General features: G+C 38.5%; 1 protein-coding gene across 12 annotated transcripts in view; it reads right to left on the bottom strand.

Annotated features, from left to right (window-relative positions):
- Positions 1-16,363, bottom strand: part of DCAF12L1 (DDB1 and CUL4 associated factor 12 like 1) — a 66,857-nt gene extending 50,494 nt beyond the window's left edge. For 9 of the 12 annotated variants that reach the window (XR_008518175.2, XR_008518174.2, XR_008518173.2 and 6 more), the window contains exons 1-2: positions 14,410-16,363; positions 14,279-14,322 (exon numbers count right to left, since the gene is read on the bottom strand). Coding sequence is in view for 1 of the 12 variants with exons in the window: in XM_002832085.3 (XP_002832131.1) it covers positions 14,432-15,823 (1,392 nt within the window). In the remaining 11 variants the exon portion in view is untranslated. Of the gene's footprint in view, positions 1-12,886; positions 13,004-14,130; positions 14,323-14,409 lie in introns of those variants that run through there. The other 3 variants (XR_008518166.2, XR_008518169.2, XM_002832085.3) reach the window with 2 other exon arrangements.
- Between the last annotated feature and the right edge of the window lie 1,445 nt (positions 16,364-17,808).

Below are 17,808 nucleotides of genomic sequence, written 5' to 3' on the forward strand. Positions count from 1 at the left end.
CACAGGCAAATTTAACAGGGATAAATTTCCAACTCTCACACTAACAAGAATAAAAGCATTACAGCCAAAATTTGAGTCTAAAATGATGTCATGCATCTAAATCATACCTGGCTCTATTCCATGCAATGCATTGAACTCTAAGAGAGACCAGATAATTGGAGGCTCAACCACTAAATCAGCTGTTTCCAAATTTGAAAGGGCATCAAAATTACCGGGGCCACTGTTCAAATTAGTTTTTCTGTGCTAGCCAGGAATCTGCGTTTTGTTTGACTTGATGTGGCTTGGTAAGACTTCAGGTGACTGTGGTATAGCTAATTCTAGGACCATACTTTAGGAAATACCTGTCCAAAGGAATCAGGTATCCAAACACTGACCAAAAGTTAAGTTCCATTTTCTCCTTTATCCTCTTAAGTCCTAATTTATACACAAATATAAGTGATTTGAACTTTTGTAGCTTTTGTCTCTATTTGCACTTGAAAGCTCAAAAGGAACAAATAACTTTCTCATGTGATAGAATCATAGGCAATATTATTAAGATATTCTCATAAAATAAAGTGAAGATAAATAAAATGTAGTTTGTGTATTTGCCTGGGGCGTGGTTTTTATTATGATACTTAAAAAATAATCTTCACTAACCATCTTAAGAGAAGCTAAACACAAATATAGAGAAGGCATGTCTGGGAAAAAAGTCATGACTAGCAATTACCTGTTGGAAAATGATAAACATTTAAAATTACCACCATATTTTAACAAGTTTTCTATATCTCTGAATTCATGGAACCATGACTGATATTTTATGCTTAGAAAACATACTTCCATGAAGTATTTTAATAATTCTATGCTGAAATCTGATCATAATATTTGCTCAATGAATGATCATTCCTTTTGAAACTATTATTTTCTTGCTGTAGTTCTCATCTTTTGAATTTTGTGGTTGTTGAGAAGAGAAATAGTTTAATCAAGTATGTTGGTACATATTTTTTTCTTGCCCTGCTTAGTACATAACTATTTTCTATATAGATTCTAACTCTTATAATTTTAAGAGTTTATAAAATGTGTCTACTTTGTGCATTATAATTAAAGATCAATATAAAAACCAATGAAAACATTTTAGGTAATCATCGTGTCTAAGTACAGCTGTATACTTAAGCATTCACATTCTACACTAACTTCTGGCTCCCATTCACGAGTGTTTTTTTCTCATTGTAATAACTGTATATGTCATTTTAAAAACTACATATAATTTTTAAAAATTATAATTACTTTTTAGAAAATATGATTTCAGGAAGTTGTTGAAAGTCTAAATGACATAGAAAAGTGAATAATGCTTATAAACAATACTCAATATCAAATGAACTTAGTAAATAGAAATTATAGAATGGAGCCCACTCAGTGTTCAGTTGTGGAACAGGCCAAAAAATGGTTTGGTTATGCCTTTATTAAAACTAACATGACATATCTGAAACAATATTTACAATTCACTGTGTAGAGTAAGCCACTCCTTGATATCAGAATTTGGAGATATATTTGAGGATGGTGAACACAAACACCTAGAGAATTTCTACGTAAGGCTTAAGTGATGTCACATCCTGAAGATAATTTTCATCTACCTCAACATTTTCCAGACTTGCCATGAAGATACTATTTAGTGCCTTTAGTCAATACAGGATCATCTGTATTTCAAAGCAATCACAATTAATACTCAAAGAATAAACTAATCCTTGATCAGAGCTGGTGCAATTATTCATAATGATTTTCAATTTATAGAAATTTAAAAAGGCAAGTGACGCTAATGAAAATACCACTTTTCTTTTTTTTTATAATTTCAACTTTTACTTTCGATTCAAGGGGTACATACGCAGGTTTGTTACATGGGTGTATTTTGTGATGCTGAGGTTTGAGGTGCGAATGATCCCATCACCCAGATAGTGGCCATAGTACTCAATAGTTAGTTTTTCAACCCTTGCCCCCCTCTTGCTTTCCCCTCTCAAGTAGTCCCCAGTGTCTATTGTTCCCATCTTTATGTCCATCCATACTCAATGTTTAGCTCCCACTTATAAGTGAGAACATGTGTTATTTGGCTTTCTGTTCCAGTGTTTCTTTATTCACTTAAGATAATGGGCTTCGGTTTCATCCATGTTGCTGCAAAAGACATGATTTTGCTTTTTCTTATGGCTGTGTCATAATACATTTTGTATATGTACCACAGAAAATGCCACTTTTCAAATGCCATAATAGTTTGGGTTTAATATAGATTTTTCTCCTAAGGATTCAGTCATTTAAAGGATTCAGTCATTTAATGGTTGCCTCATATTTGAATAAAAAACAAAACAAAACAAAAAAAAACATAGCAACTAACTTGTGCAAAATATAAAGACTTAAGCCAATGGTATTTTAATTCTCTGAATTAATTTCTAAAAAAACTTTTCTCAAAACTGAGCCAAAAATGGTGGGAAAGACAAAGCATCCTTTTAATAAATGGATATCATTGCTCTTCTCAGTACTACACATAATAAGATGCTGAAAAACTATCTGGAAGTGAATATGATGAGTAACTAATAGTACTGTACTAATATTACTGGAAGTGAATGGAAATGTGTGTAATATTACAAGAATTTTTGGAGCAGATACCATCTTAGTAGCCCATATAAATTGGAGAATACTAAATAGAGTCCCAATATACAAACTGTGGAAGGTGAAAAGAATGTTAATATGACTATCTATTAATAGAAGTATGTATAGTAAAATTATCTGATATCATTGAATATAGAGATGTCATAATTCTCATTTATAATGAAGTGATATGCTCCTAAGCAACAAGAAAGTCAAATCAAAGGAATTTTATTTTTATTTACAAAGTAAGAAAATCAATTTGTTCAAAATATGAGTTTTTTAGGCACGTATTGTGCTATGCGTTTTATTGAGGGGTGCAAAGTAAAAAAAATATTGAAAGGTGCTTCTAAACAAGAATATATTAACAAATCACTAATGAGAGTAAAGTGTCATGGAAATATGAGTTCGGAAGTTCATACTTTATTCACAATTGGATATAAAGAGATATTTAAAAAAGAGAAAAATAAAAATGCTAGTCATTATAAAATGTTGCAACATTTGTAAACATAGATGGTATATAAAAAAGTTTAAAAATGATTTGGCATCCTACTTTTATATTCCTATATATCTATCCTGATTATCAATACTCCAAAATTTTTTAAGGGTCTGAAATGAGACTAGGTATTTCTAGTTACAAATAATATTAAGTTACAAATAATATCAAGATGGCTATTTTAGAATATTTTCCTTTCTGAAATTGTTTAGAAGTTAGTTACTTGCTGTTATGCAATTTGATCTATAAAATAGAGTAGATAGCAAGAAGTAGTTTGTCTCATCCACTATTTAAAACAGATTTTGTCTAAAGTATAATTAAAAAAAACAGATTTTGTCACAGTATACTCTAATATTAAGTTTAAAATTAGTTTCATGTGTTCAAAGTTTCTATGATGCTTTGATCTATCAATTGCCACTGAAAGTGACATAGCCTCTACTTACAACAAATCTTTTTTATTAATGTATTCCTAAGAAATTTCAAGTGAAGTTCAATTGTAAGAAATGTATACCCTGTAGAATACAAAATCAACATTCAAAAATCAGTAATGTTTGTATGCACTAACAGTGAACTATCCAGAAATCAAGAAAATAATTCCATTTACAATAGTTAAGAAAAAAGGGTAAGTGTAAATTTAACCAAGGACGTGAAAGACATATACACTAAAAACTATAAACATCAACGAAATAAATTGAAGAAGACACAAACATATAGGAAGATGTCCCATGTTCATGGATTGAAAAGTCCATATTAACCAAAGTGATTTACAGATTCAATGCAATCCCTATCCAAGTTCCAATGCCATTTCTCACAGAAATAGAAAAAACAATCCTAAAACTAATATGGAACCACAAAAATCCACAAATAGCCAAAGTGATCCTCAGCAAAAAGAACAAAGCTAGAAGCATCGCACTATCTGATGTTAAAATTTACTACAAAGCTACAGTAATCAAAATAGCATTGCACTGGAAAAACATACACATGGAACAATAGAACAAGATAAAGAGCTCAGAAGAAAACCCATAAATTTATAGCCAATTGATTTTTGACAAAGAGGCCAAAAACACAGAATGGGGAAAGGACAGTCTCCAAAAACTGGTGTCGGGAAAACTGTATATCCATATGCAGAAGGATGAATTTGAATCTTTCTTTCATAACATATGACTTAAACATAAGACCTGAAACTCTAAAACTACTAGAGGAAAACATAGAGGAAAATTATCTTGACGTTGGTTTGGGCAAAGAGTTTTTTTGGATATGACCCTGAAAGCACAAGCAACAAAAAGCAAAAATAGACAATGAAATTTTATCAGATGAAAAAGCTTCTTCACAGCAAAAGAAAAAACAGAGTGAAAACACAACCCACATCGTAGAAGAAAATATTTGCAAGCCATACATCTGATAAGAGGTTAATATCCAAAATATATAAGGAACTCAAATGACTTAATAACAAGAAAACAAATAACCAGATCAGAAAATGAGCAAAAAACCTGAAGAGACATGTATCATAATAAGACATGCAAATAATCCACAGGTTCATGAAAAATTCTCAATATAAGTTAAACATTAGAGGAATGCAAATTAAACACACCATGAGCTATAACTTCACACCTGTTAGAATAGCTGCAATCAAAAAGGAAATATATGTGTTTCAGAATGTAGAGAAAAGGGAACTCTTGTTTATTGCTGGTGGAAATATAAATTAGTACAGCCATTATGAATAACGGTCTGGAGGTTCCATAAAAGACAAAAAATAGAACTATCACATGATTTGGCAATTTCACTATGGGTTATAGATCTAAAAATTTGAGATCAGTAAGTCAAAGAGATATATGCACTCCACTGTTTATTGCAGCACTATTCACAATAGCAAAGATATGGAATCAACCTAAGTGTCTATCAATGGATGAATGGATGAAGAAAATGTGGTGTGTAAACAATGAAATGCTATTCAGTCTTAAAAAGAAGGAAATTCTGTCATTTGCAGCAACATGATGAACTTGGAGGACATTATGTTACATAAAATAAGCCAGGCACAGAAAGACAAGTATGGCATATCTTATATGTGGAATGTAAAAATGTCAACTCATAGTAGAGGAGAATGGTGGTTACCAGAGGCCGGAGCCAGGGGAAAGGGAGGCAATAGAGACGTGTTCATCAAAGGGTATAAAGTTTCAGTTACACAAGAGGAATAGGATTTTGAGATCTATTGCACAGCAGGATGACTATAATCAAAAACAATGTATGTTCCAAAATAACTGAGTGTAAATTTTCCAACATCTCATCACAAAGTAAGCGAGATGAAGTGTGTTAATTAGCTTGATTTAATCATTCCGCATTATATACATACATGAAAACATCACATCGAAAACCACAAATGTATCCAAATATCATTTGCTAACTAAAATAGTATTAATTAAGTAATAAATTAAAACAAGTTTAAAAACAGCCCTGGATACCTCATACCCATTAGGATGGCTACTATCAAAATAGAAAACATTACAGAAAATAACAAGTGTTCGTGAGGATGTGGAAAAATTTGAACTCTTGTTCACCGTTGGTAGGGATGTAAAATGGTGCTGCCACTATGAAAAACAGAATGGCAGTTCTTCAAACATTGAAAATTAAATTGCCATATGATCCAGCAATTCCATTTCTGTGTATATATACAAAATAAGTGAAATCAGGGAATGAAAGAGATATTTGCATATTTGTGATCATAGCAGCATTATTTACAGGAGCTAAGAGATAGATGCACCCTAAGCATCTATCTACAGATCAGTGGATACACAAAATGTGGTGTATACATGCAATGGAACCTTGTTCAGCCTTAGAAAGGAAGGAAATTTTGACACAGGCTACAACAGGGATGAACCTTGAGGGCGTTACGTTAAGTGAATTAATCTAGTCATCAAACCACACAAAAAGGCAAATACTGTATTATTCTATTGATATGAGATACCTACAGTAGTCAAAGCCATAGAAACAGAAAATAAAATGGCGGTTGAAATTTTTATGTAAATGTATTTTACCAGATTTAAAAATTTTTTTAAAAGCCCCTGATTTTTAAGAAAGCAATTAACCCCATCTATGCCTAGTGTTCCATTACTGGAACACTAACCATGTGGGCGTTATTTATACCCTACTGCTCAAGGTCATCGCCAAGGTCTGATTGCAAAAATTCAAAAAACTGCAACCTCAGGCATATATGGGTTAAGGAAAAGTTTGCATTCTTGTTATTTCTGGTGCCACACTTCCATCTAGCATGATGATGCCTAAACAGCCTTTTTAAAACTGATGTAAGTATCCAGAGTTTTACAGATTAAGATAGTGAGGAAAACAAATAATTATTATCATTCTCAGGAAATATCCATAAGCCAAAAGCCTTTGCTTAGGGGAATCTTCTTAAAGAAAGACCTGAGGAAAAGAAAAAATTGAATTCCTTAAGCAGGACATTTAGGATTTGCTCTGGCTTGTGATAAATATATAGAGAGCAAGTCCAATTTCATGATGCCCTATTTTAAGAAATTTCATTTTTTATACAAATGAATTAGTTTAATTTATCATATTCTGAAAGTATCCTTTAGTATCCTTTGAAATTAGAGATTCCATTATATCACTTATCTTTTGCTTGAAGACTAAAGCACATGTCTCAGAAGTGGAGGCAGTGGTAACATGTTAGAAATCACTGTCAATTGGAAATCAATCTGTAATAAAGGTGGCACTTCTAAAATTATAATGTAGGTCAATAAGGAAATATAGATTCCATTTTCAAAAATGTGCTTCACGTACAAATGTCAAGGAATGCAACTATTTGCAAAATAAGGTCTAGTTTTAGTCATATAAGGCATGATTCAAAAAAAATCACACTCAACTCAGTATATCCTAGGCGAGTAAAGAAAGAGAAACAGAAATGAGCCATTTCTGAGGTGCTGGGGGATGTTATTTGATAAATTTACTAAGAGCCCAGAGAAAACTGAAGTTGCTGCCCTCTGACTACAACATTCAAGTTTATCATTTGTGTGTAACATAAAAGGGCAATTTAGATGTTAAAATTTAATCAACATGAAACATTAATGCCTTAGGTTGAAACAGAGAATGGCACAATGATGGCATTAGAAAGGGTGAAAATAGCACCATTACTCTCATTGACATCATCAATGTGTTTGCTTCAGTGAACTGTACCTCCAAAATGGAAAAACAAGAAGGTTATTTGTAAGGAAGTTATCATCAATATTTAGCTTTCTTCTTGCCCAACTCTAGATTGACCTATATTCTATAAAAGATGAAAAAATACATCTAACCAAAACATAGATTTCTTTATTCATAAAACACAGCAACATTTGGCAGATTTCCTTTATCATCTTTGGATTAATGTGATTGCATTAGGGAAATTAAAAAGTTGATCATTAAATGATAAAAGTATGAAATATTGCTTCCTGGGGGCAGTAAGTACTGTTGAGTATCAACTAAACAAACATTTATTTGGCTATCAATCTACAAGTCATTAGTTACCTACTATGTCCTAGACATATAATAATGCATAAATATATACATATATAACCTCTCTTAGGAGTGCCAAATCCATATTTCTAACTGCCAAACAGAGGTTTCCATCAGGAAATCCTACAGGCACTTCAAAGTCCACAAGGCCAAATTGCAACAGCCCTGTAGGTATGCATTATTATATGTGCAGACCTATATACGTCTACACATATATATGTGCACTATATATATATACATATATATGTGTAGACTTATTTAAAGATATATGAATTTTCAAATGAGAGCCAGAACACTTAGGTTCTGCGACACTACACACTACACCCCTCCTTGCCTCTCCCAAATACTATTTGTATAGTGATAATCTTCACACTTGTGTTTCCAGCCCTAACCTCTCTTAGGAGGACCAAATCCATATGTTTAACTGCAAAACAGACATTTCCATCAGCAAATCCCACAGGCACTTCAAAGTCCACAAGGCCAAATTGCAACAGCCCTGTACATATGCATGTGCCCATACTATTCAGACATTCACAAGGTCCTTTGAAGTCAATATTGGCTCTTCTTCTTCATTCTTATTTTACTTTCCAGACCCAAATCAACTACTGCCTTTTTTGGGAGCCCTCCGTAACCTTTCCAGGCAGAATTGATTGCTATTTTCTCCATATTCTCAGTATTTTTAGTATATATCCTTAATACTATACTTACTTTTTTGTTATGATTAGTGAAGTAACTATCTTTCTCTTCTACTACACCATAAACCTCCAAGGCAGATGACGTTTTTGTTACTGTCTTGTTTTGGTTTTGAATGGATTAATCTGAAAACACTCAAATGAAATGATGCTTTTACAAGAAAATTCTGTTACAGTAGGTATGAGCTGAAACATCTCTTACTTTCAACGTATGTTCAAGTGACTCTAATGTGTTCTAAAGTCTGAAAATCATTGAATTACGCAAATAGCTAGACAGAGAGTACTGCTACACAATAAATGTTTAAAATAACTCTTCAGGTGTAAGTATACCCTCTTATATTTGGTTAAATATCTGATGTGTCACTAATGATTTCTGGTGATGGCAACAATTTTCTAACTAGTGAGCCTGTACACACTTTTTTTTTTTTGAGACAGAGTCTCGCTCTGTCGCCTGGGCTGGAGTGCAGTGGCACAATCTCGGCTCACTGCAAGCTCCACCTCACCGGTTCACGCCATTCTCCTGCCCCAGCCTCCAGATTAGTCGGGACTACAGGCGCCCGCCACCACGCCCGGCTAATATATATATATATATATTTTTTGGTATTTTTAGTAGAGACGGGGTTTCACCGTGATAGCCAGGATGGTCTCGATCTCCTGACCTCGTGATCCGCCCACCTCGGCCTCCTAAAGTGCTGGGATTACAGGCGTGAGCCACCGCGCCCAGCCCCCTCTTGTTTTGTTTTGTTTTGACGGAGTTTCGCCCTTGTTGCCCAGGCTGGAGTGCAATGGCGCCATCTCGGCTCACTGCAACCCCGCGCCTCCCGAGTTCAAGCGATTTTCCTGCCTCAGCCTCTTGAGTAGCTGGGATTACAGGTGTGCGCCAGCACTCCCAGCTAATTTTTTGTATTTTTAGTAGAGACGGGGTTTCACCATGTTGGCCAGGCTAGTCTCCAACTCCTGACCTCAGGTAATTCACCCGCCTCGGCCTCCCAAAGTGCTGGGATTACGGGCGTGAGCCACCATGCCCGGCCCAGCCTGTACACATTTAAAACACCCTGAATGTTAGGTAAGATAAATATTGTGACGAAAAGATGGAGACATTAACTGAAAAAAAGTAGGTTGCAAAACAACCTTTACAAAATATTCATATTTTAGTAGCAACTGCATAGATGGGTACATATATGTACAAAAAAGTCATGAAAGATGTACACTAACTTGCTGACAGTAGTAATCTTCAGCTGCTGGAAATGTGGTGGTTTTTAAAAATATTTTACTTTATGTGTCCGACTTTCTGCAAGGCACATAAACTGTTTTTATAATAATCAAATAAAAAAATACATATGCCTTCTATCAGAATTGATAGGACTCTAGAGGGGAAAATATTATCAATTGAATGCCTTATGCATCTGGCAGTATGCTAGATGCTGGGGATAGAACAATTAGTAATGTAAGGACAGGTTTAGAGTAGTTAAACAGCATATCCATGCCTTATTATAAACAAATAATAGAATTGGGATTCAAATCCAGGTATTTATGATTCTGAAATAATACTCCATTTCATCTTGGTACTCCAGGTCCAATATCATTCCTGGGCAAAACAATTTAAGTTTCTGCTGCTCTACCCACATTATTTCATGCCATGAATCACCATGATCATTACCATGGGGCCTGTTTCAGGATACTCTTCATTCATCAACTTAATCTTTATCATCTTCCCTAATGTTTTGGTCAACTAATCTGATAAAGTAATTTATGAAAAAGAATCGATGTATTAGTCATTGTACTGAACACCTAAGTGCCATGAATGTGTAGCCTATTATGCTAGGTTTGGGGTGACAGAGCTGATATTCAAGTAGAGGGGCAGGGAAGCTAAACACTCACATAGCTGACTGCATCACAATCTGCTAAATGCTATAATAAAGAAAACAACAAAACCGTCACTGTGAGCATGGAGAAGTTAAGTGCTTAATTCTGTATTGGAAGTCACAGAGAGTTTAATAGAAAAGTAGGCAAAGGGCATATGGAGCAAAGACCTATGCAAACTAAATATGTACCAGCGAAAGAACCCTCCTTCCTAAGGATCAGTCTGACCATTTTATGGCAACCTCCTGCAAAAACATTGCCTTTACATTGATGCCAAATTCCAATGCTAGGTGTCTCTGGGTCTGCAGCAGACTGGTAGTGTGAAATACTTTTAGGCAACCCTTTCTTGAGCAGATCTCACAATAACATATCTTAAAGCAAACACCTGTGGCTTATGCAGCCTCTCTTTCATATTAGTACATGACATTCTCACTGAACTGCATCCCTGAGCAGCTCACATAATGACATGTTTAATGTAGCTGGGTTACCTAATAATACTTGCAGAAATTAGGAAGCTGTGAGTAAAACATCCAAGAGGGCTTTGTGAATTGCTTTCTAAAATCAATCTAAATTAGCAATTAATGAAAAATTTTGACAAATTGTTCAACTCTGAGTACAAGTGGATAAAAATCAACCTCTGGAAAATTCAATTTTGTTTATCATTAATGCTAGAGTGTATTTAACAAATGATTGTTTTCCACCTCAATTTATTCCAGTAGATATCCTTGATAAGTAAATTATTTCACCCCTTTTCAAAAGAAAATAGAAATTAACTCATTCCAAAGAGTAAAGGAGAGGAACATAAACTTTTGGATCAGAAGTATGCTTGGAGAGAAATATGTGAATAGGTAGTTAGAGATAAAGATAATTCACATTTTATGGCGATCATTAAAAAGTCAGGAAACAACAGGTGCTGGAGAGGATGTGGAGAAATAGGAACACTTTTACACTGTTGCTGGGACTGTAAACTAGTTCAACCATTGTGGAAGTCAGTGTGGCGATTCCTCAGGGATCTAGAACTAGAAATACCATTTGACCCAGCCATCCCATTACTGGGTATATACCCAAAGGACTATAAATCATGCTGCTATAAAGACACATGCACACGTATGCTTATTGCGGCACTACTCACGATAGCAAAGACTTGGAACCAACCCAAATGTCCAACAACAACGATAGACTGGATTAAGAAAATGTGGCACATATACACCATGGAATACCATGCAGCCATAAAAAAGGATGAGTTCATGTCCTTTGTAGGGACATGGATGAAGCTGGAAACCATCATTCTCAGCAAACTATCGCAAGGACAAAAAACCAAACACCACATGTTCTCACTCATAGGTGAGAATTGAACAATGAGAACACATGGACACAGGAAGGGGAACATCACACTCCGGGGACTGTTGTGGGGTGGGGGGAGCGGGGAGAAATAGCATTAGGAGATATACCTAATGCTAAATGACGAGTTAATGGGTGCAGCACACCAACATGGCACATGTATACATATGTAACAAACATGCACATTGTGCACATGTACCCTAAAACTTGAAGTATAATAATAATAAAAAAAAGAAAAGAAAAAAAGATAATTCACATTTTTATGCATAGCTATAAGTAACTGAGGCCTTTCAGACATCAGTGATAGGTAATTTATACATAAATATTTGCACTTCCTTATGTACTTTAAGCGAGTTGTATTTATGGACTTTCTGGAGGCCTGGCGTTTTTTTTTTGTTTTTTTTTCCAATTATTTCAGTCACAGGTTACATAATTAATCATAGTTCTATAGATCACTGTGTCAGAATTAGAAAATATTTCAAAATAACTAGATGGTTACAAAATAGAAATATACACATAGAATATTTAGTTTTTAAAAAGTTAAGCCATGTGATTTGGCATTAAAAAGATATAGCCTAAAATACGCAAAAGTTAAGAGTGAGTCAGTGATGAAATTAAGGACCAAGACAGAGAAGAAATCAGACATGCCTTCTATTTCTTCTCTAAAATCCCACCCCAGGTAGAAAGTGTTATTTCCTCTAAAAATGTTTTCCACATTATTTCCAAAATAATTGCAAGAATACCATAAAAATTCCCCATTGCCTACAAGAAGATACGCAGCGAATACTTTGAAGTTATTGGGTAACACTCAAGGAAATTTTTAGCAAATATGTTTTTAAAGTTAAAAGACAAACTACAAAGCATGTTTCAAAACTAATTTCTGAAAAAAACCCCCAAAATATTTTAAATAAATCTTCAAACCTAAATGGTTGCAGGTGAAAAGATTAATTTCCAGTGTCAACTAAGATTTATACATGTTCTTTCCTCTTCTAGTATCACATATGGGTAAGTTTATGAATGGATAAGCACAATAGCCTGACCTGGAAATAAATCAGGGCAAAGTTTACCAAAAAAGGGGGGAAAACACAACAGGATTCTATATTATTTAAGAGTAAATATTTATTTATTTATTTATTTATTGACTTAAAACTTTAAACTCTAGGTCTCCAGAGGCATTCAACCAGTACATATTTACTTATTGCCTTTTATTTGCTAAGTATTAGTGGAGAAATGAGGCAATATAAAGATGACAATTGTATTCTCTGTTCTCAAGACATTTACAACTGACTTGGAGACACATACATGCACACAAATATATCTTACTGCTATATAACAACAATTATATTAGCCTTTATAACAATGGTTAAAAACAAAAGCTTACTTTTTGGTATTTCTTAAATGACTTTTAGTATAATTTACTTTATTAACTTGTTCGGATTTGTGACTGAACAGCAATGTTGTGTGTGTACACCAAGACAGCATCTGAGTGCCCAAACATCTAAGGGGAAACAGACATAACAAATTACTAATCCTAGGTCAGCACAGCCTGGCCAGTTTTAGAAATGGCAAATATTGCTTCTCACTTCCAATAGTCTCACATATGGAGAAGTACAACCTGTTTTCATAGCAGTCCACAATTTTTATTTATCTGCGCCCCAATATACTTTTCTTCAACCTCATCCTATTTATTTTAAATCTCACCTATCTTGAAACAAACTTCCTGTGTTCTTGATATTGCATACTATTACACTGAGAGTTATAACACCACTACTTTTTAACAACACATTATACTTTAGGAAAGAATCTTTGAACTTCACAAAATAAAATTTTATTAAGAATCTTTTTTTCAGAATGTGCTATTTTTGGTTTTTGTTTTTTTTATGGTGAATTACCTCTTAAGCAGAATTGGAAAATGTTAAATATCCTCAAATATAACATTTTATAATAAAAACAGCAACAGCAAAAATATCTAGTCTATACCCTGGATCAGTATACATTCTGCCCAGCCTGCCATACATTCCACATTTACATTTCTCCAATGCCCTGTGCAAGTTTTTCAAACAATATACATTCAAATATATTCACAAGTCTTGATAGTACTAAGGCAACAAGTGAAAAAATACACATTCTTTTATCTATTTAAGGACAGGTGATAACAACTTAAATAAGTTTTGAAATAAAAAAAAATGGTTGTTTCAACTTCAGGTTAATTCTGAAAATGCAATGAAGCAGAACCCCTGCACTCCTAAAGTGTTCCAACCAATTAGGAGTTTGATACAAGCACAAGATTCTATGATAACTTCTTTTGAAAGAGAATAAACTTCAAAAAAGCACTTTAGCACCAACAATGTAAAAACTATATACACTAAGATCACAATTTGTAAATTAAGTGTTTCCAAACGTAGGTAATCTAGAACTTGGAATGTACTTTTCCAATTGAACAATGCTATAAAACTATGGTAAGCTCTCCAGAAAAGATGTAGGAACACCTCGCTTACTAGAAAATTTTCTCTTCGTATACCATCTATCTACAATGAAAAATAACTGAAAACAATGCTGTTATAATATTGGTAACGAGGAAAAACAAGGAAAACAAATATACATAAAGACCATGACTGCATCTCCTTAAAGAAACAGAATGTATGAATCACTCAAAGAGAGAATGCAACTAAAGATTAACCAAATTTCTTTGTATGAAAATTCCAAAAGATGGTGTTGGAAAGGAGTCAAAAAGTCTTAAAGCCAAGTTTTCATTGACCAAAGGACCACTCACTCTCTCTGCTTGGAGGAGTACAAATTAAGCTGGGCTGGTTCCACCTGGAAAACAAAAGACACACAGAGTTAAAAGCAAAAAAACGCAGCATGAAGGACAGTCGGGCGGAACTGAAAGGTAAATCTGTGTACCTGGAGTACAAGGCGGTCATCCTTAGCTCCAGAGGCCTGCATAGTTCCCATGGAGGCCTGCAGGGAGAGGCCCCCCAGCCACAAAGAGCTTCATCTCCGGCCAGTTGTAGCAGTGGGTGTAGAGCGCACTGGGAAACACTTCCATGCCACCAAAGTAATTCACCCAGAAATCATTGTGGTTGAGCCAGCCTCTGCCACAGGCAAGCCTGAGCTTCCTCCTTGCAGGTCCTGAAGAGGACTCCAGGGTGGCGGAGGCTCTTTCCTCCAGGAATTTCTGGGCCCGGACGTCATAGAAGAGCAGGGAGCCCTGACCGGTGCCCACAGTGATGATGTGGCGGTAGAAGCTCAGCGACCGCACTCCCGTGCCACCCTCTCGAGAACACAGGGGCCGGATGTTCTGCTGGTCCTGGCGCAGATCCAGGAAAGAGACGTGGGAATGGGAGCCCACGGCGTACACAGACATATCATCACAGTAGGTCAGGCACACATTATCCCGGAAGTAGGGCAGCCTGATGGACAGCAGCCTGGATAGTGTGCTCCGGACTTTCCACAGGTGGAAGTAGCCGTCCAAGGACACCGCTCCCAGTTCCTGGTTCTTGCCGCCGCAGGCCAGGGCCCGCACCTTGCGGTTACTGGGGTTGATGATGGCCCTGGGGATGGCCTCCACATCCCTCGGACGGATATGGGCATATACGGGGAGACCCACCTCGCTATGCCAGGCAACAGTGTCATCGAACTTGTCCGGGTCCATCCGCCACAGCGCCACAGTGCCGTCGCGGGAGCCGCTCACGGCTACGGTGTCACTCAGCCAGGCGACAGCGAAGATCCAGTCCTTGTGGCCATGGCGGTCGCCCAGGCACAGGGGATCCAGGGAGGGCAGCTGGTAGATGGCCAGGCTGTTGGGGTTTTCGCCGCCGGTGGCCAGAAGCGTCTTGGAGGGATTCAGCTCGATGGCATGGATGCCGCAGCCCTGTTGGTCTTGGGCCAGCCTGGCCTCCCTGTCCCGCAAGAGGGGAATGCGCGCGATGTGGCCTGACTGCACGTCCACCACGAAAAGCGTGTTACACTTGGTGCCGCACACCACCTGCCTGGCGTTCAGCCACTGTGACGCGAACACCTTGTTGAGGGTGCCCAGGTCCAGTTGGCGCTCCGTCAGCAGCTCGGGCAGCCTCTGTACCGCGTAGCCTCGCATCTCGCCATCGAAGCTCTGGAGCCTGGCGGGGCCCCACCCGCCTACCTCCCGAACCTTCAGATAGTGCACCATCGAGCGAGACGTCGCCGGCCGCCTCTGCCTCTTGAGTAGCAGCGGCCCCTCACCGTCCGCTGCCGCCAAGCCCTGCGACGGCGAGCTCTCGGCGCCCGCCTCGACCGCGGGCGCTTTCCGTTTCCTGCTACCTGTTTGCTGCTGGGCCATGGTGGGCGGCGGGCGAGCGGCGGCGGCGGCGGCGGCAAGGCGTTGGTGGTGGTTGCGGCGCGTGGCTCAGGAGTTGGTCGTGGCGGCGGCGTGGATGGCTGCGCTGGAACTGAGCCTTCGGATTCTGAGACGCGGCAGTGGCGGACCGGGTGAGGGACGCGCGGGAGAGGGCGGCGGTGGCAGTGCAGACCTAGGCGAAGGCGGGAAGTGCGTCTGGCCGGGCAGTGAGAGCAAAGTCAGTGTGGGGCGAGATCGACGCGGGGGGCCGAGTGGGAGGGGCGGAGGCAGTGGGAGGAGCAGGCGATCGGGCAGGCGGGTGTGAGCGCGTGGCATGCCTGAGAAGTAGCTGAGGCCGGGCCGGGTGAAGGCTGGGAGGGACAGGGCGGGGAGCGGGTAGCGGAGCTGCAAGGGCAGAGTCTAGGAGGGCCCCCAAGCCAGGATCCCAAGTATCAGACACGCGGCATTTCGCTACCCTCAGGACAGCAGCTAACTACCCTTCTTAAAATCCCTACTTCAATAAAATCTGAAACCTACGATATAGTCAAGCACGGGGCTAGAAGGAGCCCAGGCCACGATCTGTCTGGAGAAACCAGTGTGCACTTGGTGTAATCCTGGGACACCCTTCGCTAAGATTAGACATTAAACTTGGCAAGGGATGGGGGATTCGGCAGCTGCAGGGAGACCTTTACCCATATGTCAGACCTGCAACCCCTCAAGTTTCAGCCCCTCAGTTGATGTCTTAAACAGTTTTAAACAAATATTTTTTCCCTCCTCAAACTGAGGTCTCTGAGCTACTGCACCACAGTCCCTTGAGGAGTACAATCCAAATGCAAATCCCTGGGACCCACTTTTGGCCCACGGTGATATCAGCGAACACTTGGTTTGGTGCAGCCTTGAGAATATGGTAGGTTGTACTAATGGGGGAGGAATCTTGAGGTGCTCTTTGGAGGTGTTTGCTTCCTTTGAGCCTCAGAGCCCTAAGGAGAGGGAGTGGAAGGATCCGGGGAGGGGGACCTCTTCCCCAGTCCTGAGAGGCAAAGTTAATATCCCCGTTGTCAGTCCCAGAGGCGCCCAAGCAGAGTCCCTGGGACCTTGGGACAGGGTCTAGAGGCAGAGGATTTTCACGTGCAGAGAACATAACGTTCCAGAAGAAGGCAACAACATGGATACAATGATGCAAGTTTAGAGGTTCTGTGCATGAATAACTTCTCAGGGTTCATAAAGTTCGTATCCAGTTCTGCTGCTTCAGAGCAGCCAGTCAGGTGGCAGGCCCAAACGGGGCATACTCAGTTACCCAGTGATTTCAGTTACACAGTGATACATTGGGGAGAGAGGGCAGTGAGAACAAAGTCAGTGTGTGGACAGATCCACGAGGAAGGCCGAGCGGGAGGGGCTGAGGCAGTGGGAAGAGCAGGCGAGTGGGCAGTCGGGCCTGAGGGCGTGGGGTGCTGACACCTGCGGTGATTAATTTACTTCCCGATCAGGGAAAACCATAAGAGTTATTTTGTTGCTGCTTCTCCCCAACTCCTTTTTTATTTTTCTGGTTTTCTGTCCCCTTCCCCCATCCCTTTTTGCAACTTCGCCTCAAGTGCACAAATTCCAAGTAAAAGCCATAGGTCCTTCTCACCACTCCAATCCAGCAGCTGCCTTCCAGTGCACCCCAACACTCTCTTGCACCTCAATTTTGATTCCTCCCCATATCATTCATCCTATAGCAATAGAAAGGCTGCATCTGCTGGTGGTAGTGAACATGAAATTAGGGACAGGTACATAGAGGAAGCTGCATTTTGTTTCCACACGTGGACACAAATGGGATGAATGGACATTTTAGAAAGAGGCAACCATATGTGAAAAGGCACAGATAGTGTCAAGGATTGTTTCATGAGTTTTAGTGTACATTAGCATCTCAGGAGCAGCTTAATAGATGTGCATATCCTTTGATTCTATCCCTAAAGATTTGATGCAAATGATCAGTGGACAATTCA

Source organism: Pongo abelii, chromosome X (assembly GCF_028885655.2).
Source record: "Pongo abelii isolate AG06213 chromosome X, NHGRI_mPonAbe1-v2.0_pri, whole genome shotgun sequence".
Classification (NCBI taxonomy): Eukaryota; Metazoa; Chordata; class Mammalia; order Primates; family Hominidae; genus Pongo; species Pongo abelii.